Here is a 16178-nt window from a genome sequence, read left to right as displayed (position 1 = left end):
TGTGTTATCATTTCAGGTTCCGCAGCGTGCCCACTCACTGCAAACAACCTACCTGGTCTGGACTACACAGGCCAGTTCGCCAAGTAGTAACTCCGTCTCATGTGGGACACGATGCATGTGGAAGCGCCTATCTCTTGCTTTGACAAGTACGGGGACAGGGCAAAACAAAGTTGAATGCAGGTATAAACAAAGAGCACGGCAAAAGAGAGATTGGTGTAGACATGAGTTGACCGGCACAAGAAGGAGAAGGGCTGGGAATAGAGAAATTCACGCCACGGGGAGGTGTGTGTCCATTGATGAGAGGCTGGGAATGGAGAAGCCGGGAAACATAATGCTCGACAAAGTACAACATAGAAATGACAGACATAAATGTGGAAGGGCCAAAGAGACGCACCGTTCACCGCGGGCTGGCAGCCAAGAGCGTGCGGCTCCGATGCCACGCCGTTTTGCCTACAGCTTTGGGATATCGGAAAGTTGCCACTGACAAGGTTCGAGTAGCGCTGCGCGGGAAGCGAACCGAGCCGCCACAGTAGTGTGTAGAGAGTATTGCCAACTAGTGGAGTGGTTGGTGCAAAATCAAGTAGATGAGTGTTAGCGTCAAGTGAAGTAGACTTCAGGCAATGGCACTCCGAGACTGGTTCCAGGTACTGGTTGCGGATTGCTATGGTTCTCGCAATGTCGCAACGGGAGTAACAATTGTCAAATTTGAAAGCGTTGCAGAGCAGATAGGGACGGACGGTTCTGTCAGTGTTGCCGACGTGTTCTGTCGATGGGGATCTCGAATCTATCTGGGGCTGAGAGAGGCCGTTGAGCAACGAAGGCGGAGGTCAGCGTTCACTGATCGCCGGCACTGCTGTTTTTGGTGTAGGTGTACAGTGTATCATATCATGGACTAGGTATGCTCTGAGCATCTCACGCGTTTGCCAGGTCCGATGGTCCAAGATGGCGGTGGAGAAGATGCGTTGGCAAAAAGAGACGAGCAAAGCGGCGGTGGTGACATTCTGAAGGGAGGCGAGTCCGGGGTCGACCAAACCAGTCAGCGTATGAAAGAGTGAAAATTTCGCGGAGGGCGTTCGCGGAGAGAAGAGATACCGAAAGAGTTGCTGGAAACGAGGAGCAAATCTATCCGGCGAATGACAGCTGCCCAACATTCATGCAGCCATCCAGACGACGTCTCATTTTGGCCATCAGCTCTGGTCCTCTCGAGGCCCGAATCCTCAAGGGTGTCTGATGGGGGCGGAAGGACATAAAGAGGAGAACGCATGCACGGGGAGGGGTTGGGACAGATTGGTGGGGCTGCGTGGGTGGCAGTCTGGGCGCATGCTCTGCTTGCATATTTGAGTGAGCAAGGAAAAATGACAGGCAGGGGAGGGCTTTGAATGCAACATCAAGAGGCGAGCCTGGCTGCCCGCGACGCGTAACGACAAGAGAGTTGGCGAGAGAGAAAAACAAGCTTTTTCAAACATCTTTGGAGACAATTGAAGCGGAAGATGCGGAAATGGTGGGAAGCTGAATTTTCTTACGAGTTCTCGTCATGTGTGTCCGATTACACCTTCCTTTTTGAATTGTCCAAGGCACCACAGCGCATATTTTCTCATGATGGAAAGTACGACCAGGTAAAATAAATAAATACAATCTCAATACTACTCCCTATAGAAGGAACGAATGATACAAACCCATTTTTGAATGTCAATGGAAAAAATACGCTCAGGCAAAAAAAGGAAGCTACGACCCGGGGAAGTGGCAGGAGCGACCTACTGCAACAACACAAACCGCGACTTAGTATCTCCCATTTAGATGGTTATTATCGAATTAAAAGGAAATAAAGCTTTCATTTACGAGAGTAACAAGCGACAAATGCGCATGCGATTTATACAATTGAAAAATTGTCTACCTGTACATTCCAGGCCCCTTCCCCTCCAGTGCCTTCGTCTTATGTCTTATCTGGCTCCTGTTATTGCCGTGGTACTGGCTCCTTCCCAATCACAGATCCTTCCCTATGTGAACCTTTGGTTCGGGAGCTGTGCGGGAAGGCACGAGAGTGCAACCAGTTCATGTAGAAAATATGCGACGCTTTTCAAGACGGCAAGCTGGGTCCTCGAACCACAGATGGTCTCCGTTCCTTAAGATTTCCACGGGCCATTCCAATACTGCTTGGAGTTCTATCATAATTTTCAGTTGACAATTGTATCCAATTCATGGACATCTACCTCATCGACACTCAACCAATTACGTGAGACATTGTCTGGCATATGACTTGCAGGCAGTATAGATTGAGCCATTACCGTCGTCGTCGTTCGGACGGTTACGGTGGAGGAATTAACTCAAGGGTGAATCACATGTTGCTGACAATGGATCAGTACTCCTCCTCCTACGCAGCCGTCCCGACAGACAACGTCTCTTGTCAGTGCGAACTTATTCCGGGGCCGCTCTTCGCACCTATCTTTTGTCGTTGCATCTCAATGACAAGACTCTCGAACACGGAGCGCTTGAGTATTGACTTCGAGTGATCGCACCTCGGCAAAGATATTCTATCCACTTCCTCACTGCACGCAACACGATGTGTACCGATGCGACATATCTTCTAGCTTTTACATAAACATGACAGTGGACATAGCACGGCGCAAACTGACCAAAAAAAGACTGTCTGGGATACAGGAAATCCTTCATCCCTGCAGTCCACTCGATTGAGTCGAACTCGCTTATTCGAAATGTAACGGTGTATCATTAGAAATATGGACATTATCCCGGCCAAAAGTCCATTTCTTCAAGGAACACGCCGAACGGATGTGCGTCTAGGCCATCACAGCTCAGGAAACGGTTTCCTTTCTTTGGTCTAAAGAAATGCTGTGACCGGGTGCGTGCATACTTGTGGTATTGATATTTCTTCATTCAGGCAAGATTTCCGCGTGTCACACACACAATTTGATTGCTTTTGCAGCTGAAATTGTTTTCTTGCCATGGCCCCGATGCATTGTGTTGTTCTCGCAATCAACCAAACTCGCTCGTCATGCATTTCACCAATAAGCCATTGCCTCGTGTCAAAGGTACGCCACGAAGGGGGAGGCAACAGTCGGATGCAAACGGATATCTGCAGCTATCTGCATACAGCAAGGCGTTCTCGTTTTGGGTCACCGTTTTCTTTTCAATTTTTTTGTCTCCTTTGTTGCGGGCATTTTGCTGCTCTGCCTTCGGGTCCGAGCTTTTGTACTCCGAGGTAGCCGCTTTACAATAGAAAGAATACGAGATGCCGTGTACTTGGTATTTGAACCGTACCTTTTATATTGTATTCCAATTATCTGAATTTATACTTCATTACTTAAAATACCTTAAGTATCATGGCCAGGGACTACTAGCGGTGACCAGTGTTGTTCTACAGACGTTGTCCTCGAATGATTATTACTTTTTTGACGCAGCACCTGCGTCCCGGGTTTCCAGTCTCTTTCATCCTGCCAACGGTGCGGGCCTTTTATTTTCTTCTCTAACAACGGCAACTGGTCGAAGCTTTTGCATTAAACTCGTTCATTTTTTGGTAGACGCAGGGGCAGTTACCTTGGACGGCATGAGAAAAGACGCAGAACATATGACGTAAACGTGGAGTCACGATAATCCTAGTCTCAGAACCCTATGGTAACAATACCAGCCGTCTTCAACAACATACTCTTTTTGGTAAATATAAACCAGTGCTTCGTGGCCTCCAAATACTGTGGCATCGACTCGAAGAGAACAAGTTTCCATTAAACGACAACATGCACTGCTACATGTAGAGAGTCAATATTTTGGTGATAAGTCGTCTTGATTTGAAGCGAGACGCGAATGTTAGACCGACAAGGTTGACGGCTCCTCATCGAGTCACATAATGACCAGTTGCAAAGATTGCTGTCGACAGTGAGTTGCATATTTTAGGCAGCGTGTCACGTATTTCCGACTTGGATATTTACGCAAAATTCTCCACTTATGTGTCGATCATGAAGCACCACCAATACAGCTTGGAAAGAACAAGGCTCCGGAGACGGTGCTGCAATTGCGAGACTTGACGGTTTGTGCCACGTGAGTGCAAATCATCTCATATCGAGGGGTCTGCGGTAATGATGTCGAAGATTATTAATAGTACATACTGGGGAAATCCTATAAAATAAAGGGCTTTCTAGAAAACAGGAACCACGTCGTGACATGCGGCGTGTGCTACTCACCTCGTTGCCTCCAACAATTCCACGTCGATTAGCCGGTCGAAAGGCCGGTTCATTGCACAATTACACAAGATTTGTGAAGCGTTGCGATACCGCTGGCTGCCTCTGCTTGGCAACTTGCTTGTGGCGTCAGAATCACTACCGAGAGGCTGTGCAAATGCTGCGTTTTGGGACGGCCGCTGGTGCTGGGCAAGCCCGGTGTAAAATAGCAGTGCACAGCTTTTAAGTGTCATAATTCAAAGTGTCATGTTGAAATTCTAAGAGACGAACCAGAACAAAGGTCAGAAAGAAGCTGACATCATCTTGGCAGCCAGTCCACTAATGTCGCTGTTAGCTTTCCTGCGTCCTATAGCAGCCAGTGACAGCTACCGCTCCAGCCCACCGTCTCCTCTGTTTCGGAAGGCGCTTGTGAGGCCTCTTTCCCGGCCGCATCCACTATCACCAAGTCGCCGTCGTTCCTGCCATTATGATAAATGTGCCAAAACCCCCAAACTTGGAAATACCCCTCTCTGATTACTCCTCTCCTAATGTGCTTTCTTTGCCGCGCCAAACAGCATCCACCTCTAAGCGCCGACCTCACGCGCGCTCACATCCAATTCGTTCTTTCCTCCCCGGTTCCTCGAGTGTTTAATTTTGGCGCAACTGGACGTCATAACCCAGTTGCAAGGCCTTCTGATCTGTGGCAGGAACTGAATTTGTCACCCAGCACCTTCCATCTTTCCTTTCCCCTTCGTTGTCTGATCGTCTGCTTTTCGTAAAATTTTAAATCTTGCCAGTTTTCCCCGACTCCCTTTCATACCGACTCTCGTCTCTGTCCCATCACCATTCCTCGAACAGATCTGCCCGCCGTCACACTGTCACACTATCACGCTCGTATCGAACCAAAACCCCCTGTGCCACTCCCCTCCACGACTCGCCTGCCCCTCTTTTGGGGATCGCCTGTCTTCCCGTCGCCAAGAACGCCTCCTCTGTCCGTCCGCCAACGCTGTCACGATTGCAACGACAAAATAAACAAGAACTAGACATCTACAACATAAAGGGTGGCATTTCAGACAAAGCGTGCAACGAGACAAAGACGCACGCCCAACCTAAAAACGGGCAAAGTATCTGAACAGACGCTGCAGTCTTTGCAACAACCGTCCAGCCAAGAATCTTTCGATTCCTCTTTACTTCTTTCCATTATTTTTTGTTTTCTATTTTTGTTTGACCGGAGTTGTGCTGCTGGAAGGGCCAGTCCTCCTTGCTTACGCGGCACTGGCAAACACAATGGCGTCCAGCCTCAATGTAAGTGATTTGTTTTTGTACTCCTCAGTTTAACATTTCTTTCGCTGGTCGAGTGTCGGTGTCGCGCAATGGAATAATGAATGTGGGCTGACAACGTTTTCTTTTACAATTCTGCGCAGGATCCAAAGCTGCTGTACGCCATTACCGGCGTCTCGGCATACCACATAGCCAATGGCGCAGAGAGCTCTCTTACACCGGCAGGTCCGCAGACGCTGTCGCTCCTGATGGTCCCAACGGCGTCTCCATTCGCCGACATGTCGATTGACGGCAACCATCCGGATAGCGGCGGTCAAGGGCAGGAAGAGGATTTCTATTTACATCTGCACCTGCCACCTGAGCTCGACCTCCCTCTTCCGGCGACCACTCAGATCTACCACCAGCCGCCGAGCAGCTACTTGATCCCGCGCTGGGATCTCGGCCGCAACAGTGGTGTCTTCACGCGCATTGAGTTCCCGGCGGTGGGCAGCCGCAAAGGTCTGCAGGAGGATGTCGACACATTTGAAACCATCTTGGCCCAGTGTACCGCATTCCTCGAGCGCGCACCACCACCGAAGATTTCGTCCCGCAAAGACAAGCCTTCAAAGGCACCCGGGTCGTCGTCTGCGGCAGCTGTTGCAAGAGAATCTGCCGCTGGTGCTTCAGGCTCATCTTCTGGCCGGTATCAGTCAGGGAGTGGCGAGAAACAAGGGTTTGGCGAAAAGCAGCGCGCTTCGGCTTCTCGGTCGTCGCGGTCGGCCATTTCCGAGGACTTGCCAGCCTACAACCCGGCAGCGTTCAAGCCCGGCGAAGCATATGCGGCAGGCAGCCATAGCTCACAGGCCGGGGGCCAGCTTGTTCTCATCGACGAGGAAGACGGCAGCGTCATCGGCGAACTGGGTGACCATTACCAAGTCATTGAAGACAAGTCCCTGATGCCAGGCTCCAAAGGTATGCTTCACGTCGTCGATTGCACTTTGTTCCTCTTCTTCACGATAATCTAACAAAGGTAGAACCCGTCGAAATTACGCTTCCCACGGAAGCCGTCCCCAGCATCTCCGTCGCGCCCGCATCGCACGAATATGTCGAGACTTTGCATCCCGCCTACCAAAAGTCCTCTCTCGTGGCCAATGCCGCTGCTGCTTCGCGTCTCATTGTCACAACATCTGAGCTGGTGTCCAAGGCGTTGCAAAACCAGGCCGACAAGTTCGCCGAGAAGGCCGTTCCCTCGAACAAGCCCATAACGTTCCAGCCCTCGACACATGAACACATTCGCCGTATCAATACGTTCTCTGCGGGCGCAGCAGGTCTTTCTGCCAAGGCAGTCGGCCAGGTCGGCAAAGTGGCGCAGAACCTGGGAGCCAAGCTGGCCGGCCACAAGGCTCACGACAGCATCAGCAGCACGGGAAGCAGTACGGCGTACAGTGGCAAGTCCCGCCGCCAGCCTCCGACTGGAATGGGTCCCGATGGGCAGCCCATCAACGAATTCCGCCCTGGCCTGCTCAACAAGAGTCTGATGGCCTTTTCGACGGTCGCCGACGGTATTGAACAGGCCGGCCGTCACTTGCTAGACACGTCCTCGAATGCCGCCACAACCGTAGTCTCCTCCAAGTGGGGAAGCGAGGCGGGCGAGGTTACGCGCAATCTGACTGGCGGCATCAAAAATGTCGGCCTCGTCTATATTGACGTCACTGGTGTGTCGCGTCGTGCGCTTATCAAGAGCGTGGCCAAGGGCATGGTCATCGGTCACGTCCCGGGTGGCGGCAACCTAGTGGTAGGTGGTGGTGACGGCGGCGGACCTGTGATTTCGCCGACCGGCTCGCCGCCTCCACTGCCGCCCAATCGCCCGACGTCCAGCACCCCCGATCCTCGGGGCGGTAATGATGGCCGCAACGGCGGCGAGTCTACTAGTGGCCACGACAGTAGCAGCAGCAGCACCAACCCCAGTGCCCCAGTAAGCCGCGTGCGGTCAACCCACGACTTTGCCGACAACAACCCATACCGGGGACGTTGAGTGTGACGCAATTTCCCAAACGTTTCGGGGTGGAATTCTGCTCGATTTGCGAACTGGTTTGAAAATACGGAAAGGAATTTGTGTCAGGTTTTACTTGTGGTTTTGTTCCGCTCATATGTTAATATGCCGTATGTATTTCGTACAATGCAGCAGCTATTTTTGTTCAAATGAAAAAAACAACAGTGTCACGTTTAATGAGAGTAAAGAAGAGCTGAGGTTTCGTTTGTATTAAACAATGGCCTGCGCTTTCGTAAAGTAGCACCTTTTACCAGCAGAACGCTTCTCCACAGCGGTAGGGGCCCCATATTCGCTATAGCGCCTTTGTGTGTTAAAACGCGTCTCTACCCCTCGCACATACCTCGAACGCGCCTGCCTGATAAGATACCAAATATCTGCTCGACGTGTGCGACTTCCTTCTCATATGCGACTCCATCTGTACCTTCCCAAACTAATGACAGCACTCAGTACTCTCCGATTATCAACATACAGATCCATCATCCAACACAACAACCAACTGCGAGGCCGCCAATGCTTCGTGTCTGTCCCTCACTGACCCCGTGAATCCACGTCCCGTATCCACGACCGGTCGCATACTGCGGATACCAAGGACATTCATTGCACCCCCCACATCTTCGTCTCTGTGTCCATGTGCCGCTTTGAGCTGCTTGGTTGTTTGATCTTGCTGTCCCATGACCTCAAGGACAAGCCCCAGTACGCCGGCCTCTCCTTGGTAGCCCTCTGCTCCTCCCCGCCTCGTGCTAACTCAACCTTACTGTCCAGTCCATGCTCCACGAAATCCTCCTCTCCCTCTCTGGCCACAGCTCGCCGCTGCTCCGGCCTGACGGCCCACCCCGTCATGGCAATACCGGCGCGCAGGATAGCAGTGCTCCCAGCCTTGGGACGGCATCCAGCCCGGAGCCGGCCCTCTCGCCGTCCGAACGCGCACTGCTCTCCGACCTTGCCCGCCTGAGCGACCTCCACATCCGCCTGCGCGCGCACGCCACACACATTGCCGCCGTACACCCGTCCGCGGTATGTCGCGCTGTGGCTGCCGCCGTTGTTTCGGTCCATCTAGCTGCGTTTCAGCGCCATGTGCTCGCCGTCGAGGCAACTGTGCTCAAGCGTGATCCGATCCTCGTCGGTGCCTACGATATCGTACCACTGACGGCCGTTGTGGGCGCTTTTGCCGATTGGCCGCGGCGATTCGAGTGGTTGTGGGCCATTGTACAGTATATCTTGCCCGAAAGCAGTGCTAGTCGAACCACGAAAGCAACTGCCAAATCACCTGCAAAGATCTCGCCGGACACACCATCGGGTTCCCAGCTTATCAACCGCCTCCGCGCAGAACTCCAGACCGGCTACGAAGATGTTGAACGCACGGCACGCAGCCTCGTGCGCGTGGCCGAGACAACCTGGCTGAAGCAGGTCTCGGCGTGGATTTTGTACGGCCGGTTGCCCAGCTTCGGCGGCGGCGACTTCTTCGTGCAGCAGGAAGCGTCCACGGCCGACATGACAGGCGAATACGTCTGCATCAGCCAGCACCTGCCGGCCTTTGTCACACCTGCCACCGCCGCCTCCATGCTTTTTATCGGACGCTCGCTAGTGCACCTGCGCGCTAAGACGGACAGCAGGAGCAGCAACGGGCCCAAGGCCAGCCACTGGCTCAGCGACGGTGTCGTGGGCAGCGGTGCCATGACCACGACCAGTACCGGCAACTACCACTTATCGACCCAGCTGCAGGAGCTATCCAAACTTACGTATCCGCTGGATGGCGCCTCGTTTGCTCGCACCATAGCACACATCCGCGCCGTACTCTCCCGCACGGCGTTGCGCAAGCTGCTGCCCCCGGCCAAGGTGGTTGACATGCTGCAGCTGCTGCGCGACTTTTACCTCCTCGGCCGTGGCGAGTTTGCCATGGCACTAGTCGAGCAGGCGGACGAGACGATGCGCAGCCGCTGGCAGAGGTCCGACGGTGCAGGCGCTGCGCCGCCCACAACGGCCAGCAGCGTACGCGGTATGACTGCTGTGATTGTCAAAGACGGCGAAGTGGCGGCCGTGCTGGCACGGACGTGGGCGATGCTAGGCGCCATGCATGGCCGCAACGCCAATGCCGACCAGGGTGAGGAGGAGGATGAGGGTATGGAGCTGGCGCGGGAAACTTTGCGGCTTGTCTTGCAAAAATCAACCACATCCACGTCCACCACTCCAGCAGCACGGACACCATCGGCAGGCGCCACGGTGGTGGCCGGTAGCCTCGGAAATGGACGGCAACGGCACACCACCCTTGCTTCAATCGCTTCAACGCCTTTCCAGAACCTCTTGTTTTCGGTTCCCGCGTCTCTTGTGCTACAGATTCCCTACCCGCTGGACCTGGTTCTCAGTGCTGCCGACCTTCAGTCGTATTCGGCGATTCACGCCTACCTACTATCCATCCGCCGCGCACATATCCGCCTGACAGGGTTATGGAAACTGTCATCACTACGACGGCACCACCCGCCACCGCCAACTCCTCCGTACGGTGGCCGTGGTCGACACAGCCTCGAGCAGGTCCAAATGCTACGTGAGAGATACACCACTCGTGCCAACGCGCTGCGGAGCGTTTGGGCAACTACTAGCGCGGCCATCTTCTTTTTGGCAGAAATCGAGAACTACTTGCAGATGGATGTCGTCGTGGAGCTATGGGACGGGTTCCAGAGGTGGCTGACCATTGGAAACGACGAGCCGATGAGAGGGGTCGGGGTCAGCAGCAGCGTCTCCCAGAAAAGCAAACCCGCCGAGCGGAAGGAAGATAGCGATGCCGACGTAGAAGGTGGCAACGAAGATGACGCAGACGAAGACGAGGACATTTGGCTAGCCGAAGGACTAGCCGCGGAAGACGACACAGCCCTCCGCATGGACGACCCTGTGGCCGCATCCCACGATCCCCAGAGCCTCGCGACTGCGCACCGCCGCTACCTGCGACGCCTCGTGCGCCGGTTGCTGCTCGACCGTGCGCACTGGACGGAGCCGCTGTACGCGCTGCTTGTGTCCATCGATCAAATGGCCGCACTTGTGCACCGTTTACATAGTCTATGGCTGGCACTCGATCTCGAGTCCGACGCGGGTGTTGTCGACGCCTTTGTAGACCTTGACCGCGAGCAGCACGACGTCTTGGATGCGCTGGCGGCGGCCGAGCGGGGTGTGCGGCAGGGTGTGCTGACAGTCGTGGGCGTGCTACGGGACTTGGAAGGACAGGAGGATGGCCGTGGCGAAGAGGAGGAGGAGGAGGATGAGGAGGACGACGACGGAGACTTTGGTGGCTGGGCCGACGGTGGTCTCGCCGAGAACGGCCTGCGGGCGGCCGGGGCGTACGTGCCGCGCCGGGTTGGACGGCTGGATCGGCTGTTAATGAAGCTGGACTTTGGCAGTTGGGGTGGCTAAAATGGTTTATGATAACGAAACTGGCTCTGTCGCATTTGCAATGAATACGAAAGATTTTGAGCAAAAATTTGCACAACATGACTTGCATGGTTATGGTTAATTTTCTTGGGGTTTCGATAATTTCCTTCGCAGCTATGGAGAGCAAATGTTTTTGGAAAGTATGAAAATTTGATCATACTTTAACTACACGTGAATGTGTGTGTGCGAATATACACATATTGAAGCAGATGCATATACCTTATACCGAACGCCAATTTTGGGTTCGAAAATCAAAGTTCTAATGCATTCAACGCAGGTCATAACTTTCCATGAAACGGATATTGAGTAATATGAAACGGGACTCGGATTCTCATGATGGCTCACCCACACCCGGGCTGTTTAGGTTATTTACACGTTTTAACGCATCGATGTAGTTCAACGTTAACCTCTGCCGTGCGCAAAGAAACAAGAAAACCAGAAACAACGGCAAATCTCATAGGCACCAGGGGTTTTGCCTCCGGTAAAGCTCAAGACAACGCCGCCAGTGTTTGATCTTGCTTAGGTGTTCTTCTTATGCCTGGCTCGTTTTACACTTTTGCCTGTTGAGCAATTCTTATTACCTTATTTATTTGCATGGCATGCCTGCATTTTGCAATCCACCGTTTTCTTTTGCGCGTGTCCTTACACAGCATTGTGTTGGATACGTCGTCCAACCAAACGTGCGGGTCTGATTCTCTGTGTTTCTCCCACATACGCAACGGTCGTCTGCAGTGGTGACGGGCAAATGAATGCATTTGTGTTCTTGGACTGTATTATTTGTTTGTTTATTTAATATTATTATTGTATTTTTTTTATTATTAAAAAAACCCTTCTTCCGTGGATTCTATCGTTGTCTCTTTACTTTATTTGTATAACAATAACCTTCCGTATGGTATTATACATCCTCGTGCCTCATACACATCTTGTACGGCGACATCTTTGACCACTGCTATCGTGTACGCTGTGCAGATGTTCATCGACTCATGATTATTTCTGTTGCATTGGTCGCGTCATCCATCTGCAGCTTCCTTTTGTAATACACCAGGAACCTTGCCCAAAGAGGTCTTGGGGGCCAAGGCCAGAACTAATGCAGACTTAGCAGGACAGTGCGAGCCTCCAAACGCGCTAGCGACATGCCCCCAATGGGTGCTCTTCACAACAACACCTGATGCCGATAGCGCTCTTCATATAGTGGCCTCTGGCCGTTCGTATGTTATTAGAGGCAGCAATCCCGCGCATCCAGCCTAAAGTCGCCTATCGTTCCTTTCACGTACTGTAATTATAACGGTGTGTTTGGCTCCTTTTCAGAGGCCGAAAGCCCCACTTTTATTGTCGCGTTTTCCTTTTATTGGGGCGTTCTTGGGCCTGTGGCCTTGAGTCCGTCCTGTGATTCGTCCAACCGCTCCCTTAATCTGGAATCGCCCCGCTTTAACCCGGCTAGCACTGTGCCAGAAATGCATGCACTGTTTGTGATTGGGCCTCCTACGCCTCTATAGCGTGTTGTTTTGTAAGGCTTTGCTGCCTTGATGCCTGGCCTTTCCCAAAAATTCTTTCTGGTCATGTTTTTGCACGGATGTGATCTCTCCACTCCAGCTCGCTGTTCTGCCCTTATCACAGTGCGTTCGCCACCTCTAGCAGCGCTGAAGTTTTCTTTTGTAATCTTAGCACTCCCTCTTCTGTTCTTGCCACACTCCCTGGGTGTTTGGGTCTTTTTGGTGCATTGGCAGATTGGCTGGGCTCCTGGGCTGTTGCTCTTTCCAGCTCCTTTGCCCTTGCTTGACGCGCCGCTTCGTGGGTCTTGCCTGCCTTGTGCGTGTGCCCGCTGGCCCCCTTCCCTGTTCGTCCCCTTCCTGCCCTTGTCTGTTCCCATTTCTCTCGTCCGCTCCTGCCCTCCCTTCCCTCACCCTTCCCTCCACTACGACCGCCCTCCCTCCTTCCTGACTTGCCATTTTTCTTCAATCCACTCCCTCCCACTTCTCGTCATCTATCCACACGCCCGCCGCCCGTTTGGTGCAAGACGCAACAAGGGGTCCCAGGGCTCGAACGTCGGCCGAAAAAATACATTCTCTGCATAGGTCGAGAAACATCAAATGCGTGCTCCGCATCCACACGCATTTTGAGCCTCGTGTCGATTCTTTGTCGACTCGCGCGCTGGCCGTCTGTTGGGGCTCGTGAGCTGACCGGAGAGTTGGGTCGACTCTCGCCTCACGTCCTCAGAAACCCATCTCCTCCATTGTGTTTAGCATCCACCGCGTCATTTCGTGTCGGCCTGCATCTTTGGTTCGCTACGGCTGTCACAGCCATTCCTACGGCGAGTGACTCTTCGCATTGTTCGCGCCCACCAGATTCTGTCCGACGCATCTCGACTCCGATTCATTCTGTTCGAAAACCGCTCGTATCTGGGAGTCCCACGAACACGGCCGCACGTCTCGCCCACCATGTCTAACGGACTGTCCTTTGGCGGCGTCAATGGCATGCGGCGCGGTTTTCCGCAGCAGCAAAATGCTACGGCCAACAAACCGCCGACGTCCCTTTCGCACGGTGGACCTTATCAGGCGTTCCACCAACAGCAGCAAGCTTCGTCGCCGTATGCCCACCACATCTTTACCGGCTCGGCACCACCGCCACCAGTGCAGCTCTCCGGTCTTCAAAATACCGGAGCCCGTCCGTCGCCACCGCAGGTCACTGCTCCGGTGCCTCGGAATCGCCAGATGCAGCAACCACACCAGGTTAACTACTTGGCGCAGGCGCTGAACCAGCAGACGATGGGACACCAGGTCCAGCAGAACGACGGTTCTCTCATGGCCCAGCAGCAACGGACGCAGCAGCACCCACAACATGCGCAGCACCAACAGATGCCACAGCACCAGCAGCACCATCAACAATTGCAGCAGTCGCAGCAGCCTCAGCATCAACAGCATGCGCAACACGCACAGCAGCACGTCCAGCATCAACAGCATCAACAACATCCACAACATACCCAGCATGCTCAGCATCTGCAACACGCGCAGCACCAGCAACACGCGCAGCATGCTGCTCAGCACAATCAGCACGGGCAACACAACCAGCACGTGCAGCATAATCAGCATCAGCAGCATCAACAACACCATCAGCATGCAGCGCATTCGCAGCTGCCGCAACATTCGCAGCCCCCGTCCTCAAACTCGTTGACCCCTCAAGCGCTATCTCAGTCGCCTATCCCCCCGGCACAACACATTCAGCAGGCGCAAAAGGTGCAGCACAATGTCCAGCACCAGGTCCAGCAGCAACACCAACAACACCAGCAGCACCAACAGCATCAGCAACAACAGCAAGCCCAACACCAGCAGCAACAGCAGATGCAGCAGACGCAACAGGTTCATAAAGCCCAAAAAGCGCAGCACGCTCAGCAGCAGGCGCAAGCGCAAGCGCAAGCGCAGGCGCAAGCGCAAGCGCAAGCGCAGGCGCAGGCGCAGGCACACGCACAGGCACAGGCTCAAGCCCAGGCGCAAGCACAAGCACAAGCCCAGGCTCAAGCTCAAGCTCAGGCACAGGCGCAAGCTCAGGCGCAAGCTCAGGCGCAGGCTCAGGCACAGGCTCAACAGGCCCAGCAGGCCGCCCAGCAGCTGCAGGTGCAGAAGACGGTCCAGGCCCACCAGAAAGCGCCACATGCGTCTCCGACGCCTCCACCACCGAAACCCGATGCTACAGCACCTCCTGCACAGGAGGAACAAAATGAGGAGGAAATGGAGGTGGACAGTTCCGCAAACGAAGCGGCGGGAGCGGACGGTCAGGCCGATAAAAACGCGGATGGCAATGTCCCGTTCGTGCCGCGCCAACCAATGGGCGCCCTTATGTCTGCTCCGCCCGAAGGTGGCAGTTTCCCCTCACTGGAGGCTGTGCATAAGTTTGTGCTGGGATATTGCACATCGGTGGGCTACGCTGTGGTAATTGGGCGATCGAAGAAGACCGTGCCGGGGTTGAAGAAGGTCCTCTTCGTGTGTGACCGGGCAGGCAAGCCTCCACGGCGTGTCAGCCCGGAGCAGCGGAAGCGGAAGACGTCATCACGGAAGTGCGACTGTCAGTTCGGATTTTTCGCTATCGAGCAGCGGACGCAATGGACGGTACGATACCGGCCGGATACGAGTCACTTGAAACACAACCACGGTCCCAGCGAGAGCCCTGTACTCCATCCGGCTGCCCGGAAACTGGACAGCAACATGGTGGCAGCCGTGAAGGCCCTGAAGGACGACGGTGCGTTACCTGCTGCGACCCCCACTACCACTACCAAGCCCAGAGCCAAGCCCAAGTCCAAAACCACCCCGTTGAAGAAGGGAGCAGCAAGTGCCAGTGCAGGAGCGGGAGTTGGAGCAGCGGCGGAAGGAGCGGGAGACTCAGAAGAAAAAATGACAGAAGGTGCCAGTGGTTCTAACGCTTCGGTTACAGGCGTCGGAGTGAGCCAGACACTTGAGATTCTGCAGACGGAGAACCCCCATGTGCCACTGCTGCCGCGAGACATCTACAATGCCCGTGCTGCGATCACGCGGAACCCAAACAAGGTGGCATCGGCGATCGCGGAAAATCGACCGGCCATTTATAGCAAGCCGCCGCCGACCGCCGATGAGCGCATTAAGACCGACCTACGGCGCGAGCTGGCGCAGGCCAAAGACGAACTCGCAAAGTACAAGGAAGACACGCAAAAGGAGATTGACGAGCTCAAGCGGAAACTGGAAGAAAAGGACCAGGTCATCCAGCGGTTTGAGATGTTTATTGACATCTGCAACCAGCGTGTCATCTTGCAGCGGGAACGGCTGTCCGACAACAACGATGGTGCGGGTGGGCCGAACCTTGCCGCATAGCAATGACAGAGCGGCAGGTGCCGACCAAACCCTACATCATCTCTTCCGCCCCTTCTTTTCCATCTCGTTCTTTTCTTTTCTAACCTTGTACATTTCGTGGTTTATGTATGCACACGCACTCTGCCGTGCTCACGTCCACTCACTTCCACACTCACTTGTCTATATTTCACTTGTGTGACTTTGGGTTTTGGGAGTCTTCTTGGTTTTTGTTCTTTTTGGGCTCTGGCATTGCACGGTCGGTACGGTGCGTAGAACGGTGCTTTTTTGATCTTCCATCTTTTTAGTGCTTCTTGTCAGAGGGATGATGGAAAACGTGTCATGGAATAGGTCTTGCACGGATGACCACCAGGTTAACATCGCTTCATCAGAGCCGAATAGCAACAGGGAGCATTGTCGGGCTTATTTCTTCCTAGGTTTTCTAGGTTTGGCGATTTATTC

At 53.8% G+C, this 16178-nt stretch overlaps 3 protein-coding genes across 3 annotated transcripts; all 3 read left to right on the top strand.

Moving 5' to 3' along the window:
* Positions 1 to 5456: 5456 nt before the first annotated feature.
* SPBR_06866 (SPG20 protein) lies at positions 5457 to 7464 on the top strand (the record flags this gene model as incomplete). The annotated part of the gene is made up of 3 exons (XM_040765122.1): positions 5457 to 5474; positions 5594 to 6401; positions 6464 to 7464. 3 exons carry the CDS (start codon positions 5457 to 5459, stop codon positions 7462 to 7464), a joined length of 1827 nt encoding a protein of 608 aa, XP_040616919.1.
* Positions 7465 to 8110: 646 nt separating this feature from the next.
* Positions 8111 to 10884, top strand: SPBR_06590 (gamma-tubulin complex component; the record flags this gene model as incomplete). Its single annotated transcript, XM_040764846.1, has 3 exons — positions 8111 to 8175; positions 8286 to 8496; positions 8551 to 10884. 3 exons carry the CDS (start codon positions 8111 to 8113, stop codon positions 10882 to 10884), a joined length of 2610 nt encoding a protein of 869 aa, XP_040616918.1.
* Positions 10885 to 13340: 2456 nt separating this feature from the next.
* On the top strand, positions 13341 to 15740 carry SPBR_06697 (uncharacterized protein; the record flags this gene model as incomplete). The annotated part of the gene is made up of 3 exons (XM_040764953.1): positions 13341 to 13489; positions 13797 to 14056; positions 14083 to 15740. The coding sequence occupies 3 exons, from the start codon at positions 13341 to 13343 to the stop codon at positions 15738 to 15740; spliced, it is 2067 nt and encodes a 688-aa protein (XP_040616917.1).
* Between the last annotated feature and the right edge of the window lie 438 nt (positions 15741 to 16178).

Source organism: Sporothrix brasiliensis (assembly GCF_000820605.1).
Source record: "Sporothrix brasiliensis 5110 chromosome Unknown Cont20, whole genome shotgun sequence".
NCBI lineage: Eukaryota > Fungi > Ascomycota > Sordariomycetes > Ophiostomatales > Ophiostomataceae > Sporothrix > Sporothrix brasiliensis.
The sequence above is the reverse complement of the archived record's forward strand: the minus strand, read 5'-3'. Positions and strand labels throughout refer to the sequence as shown.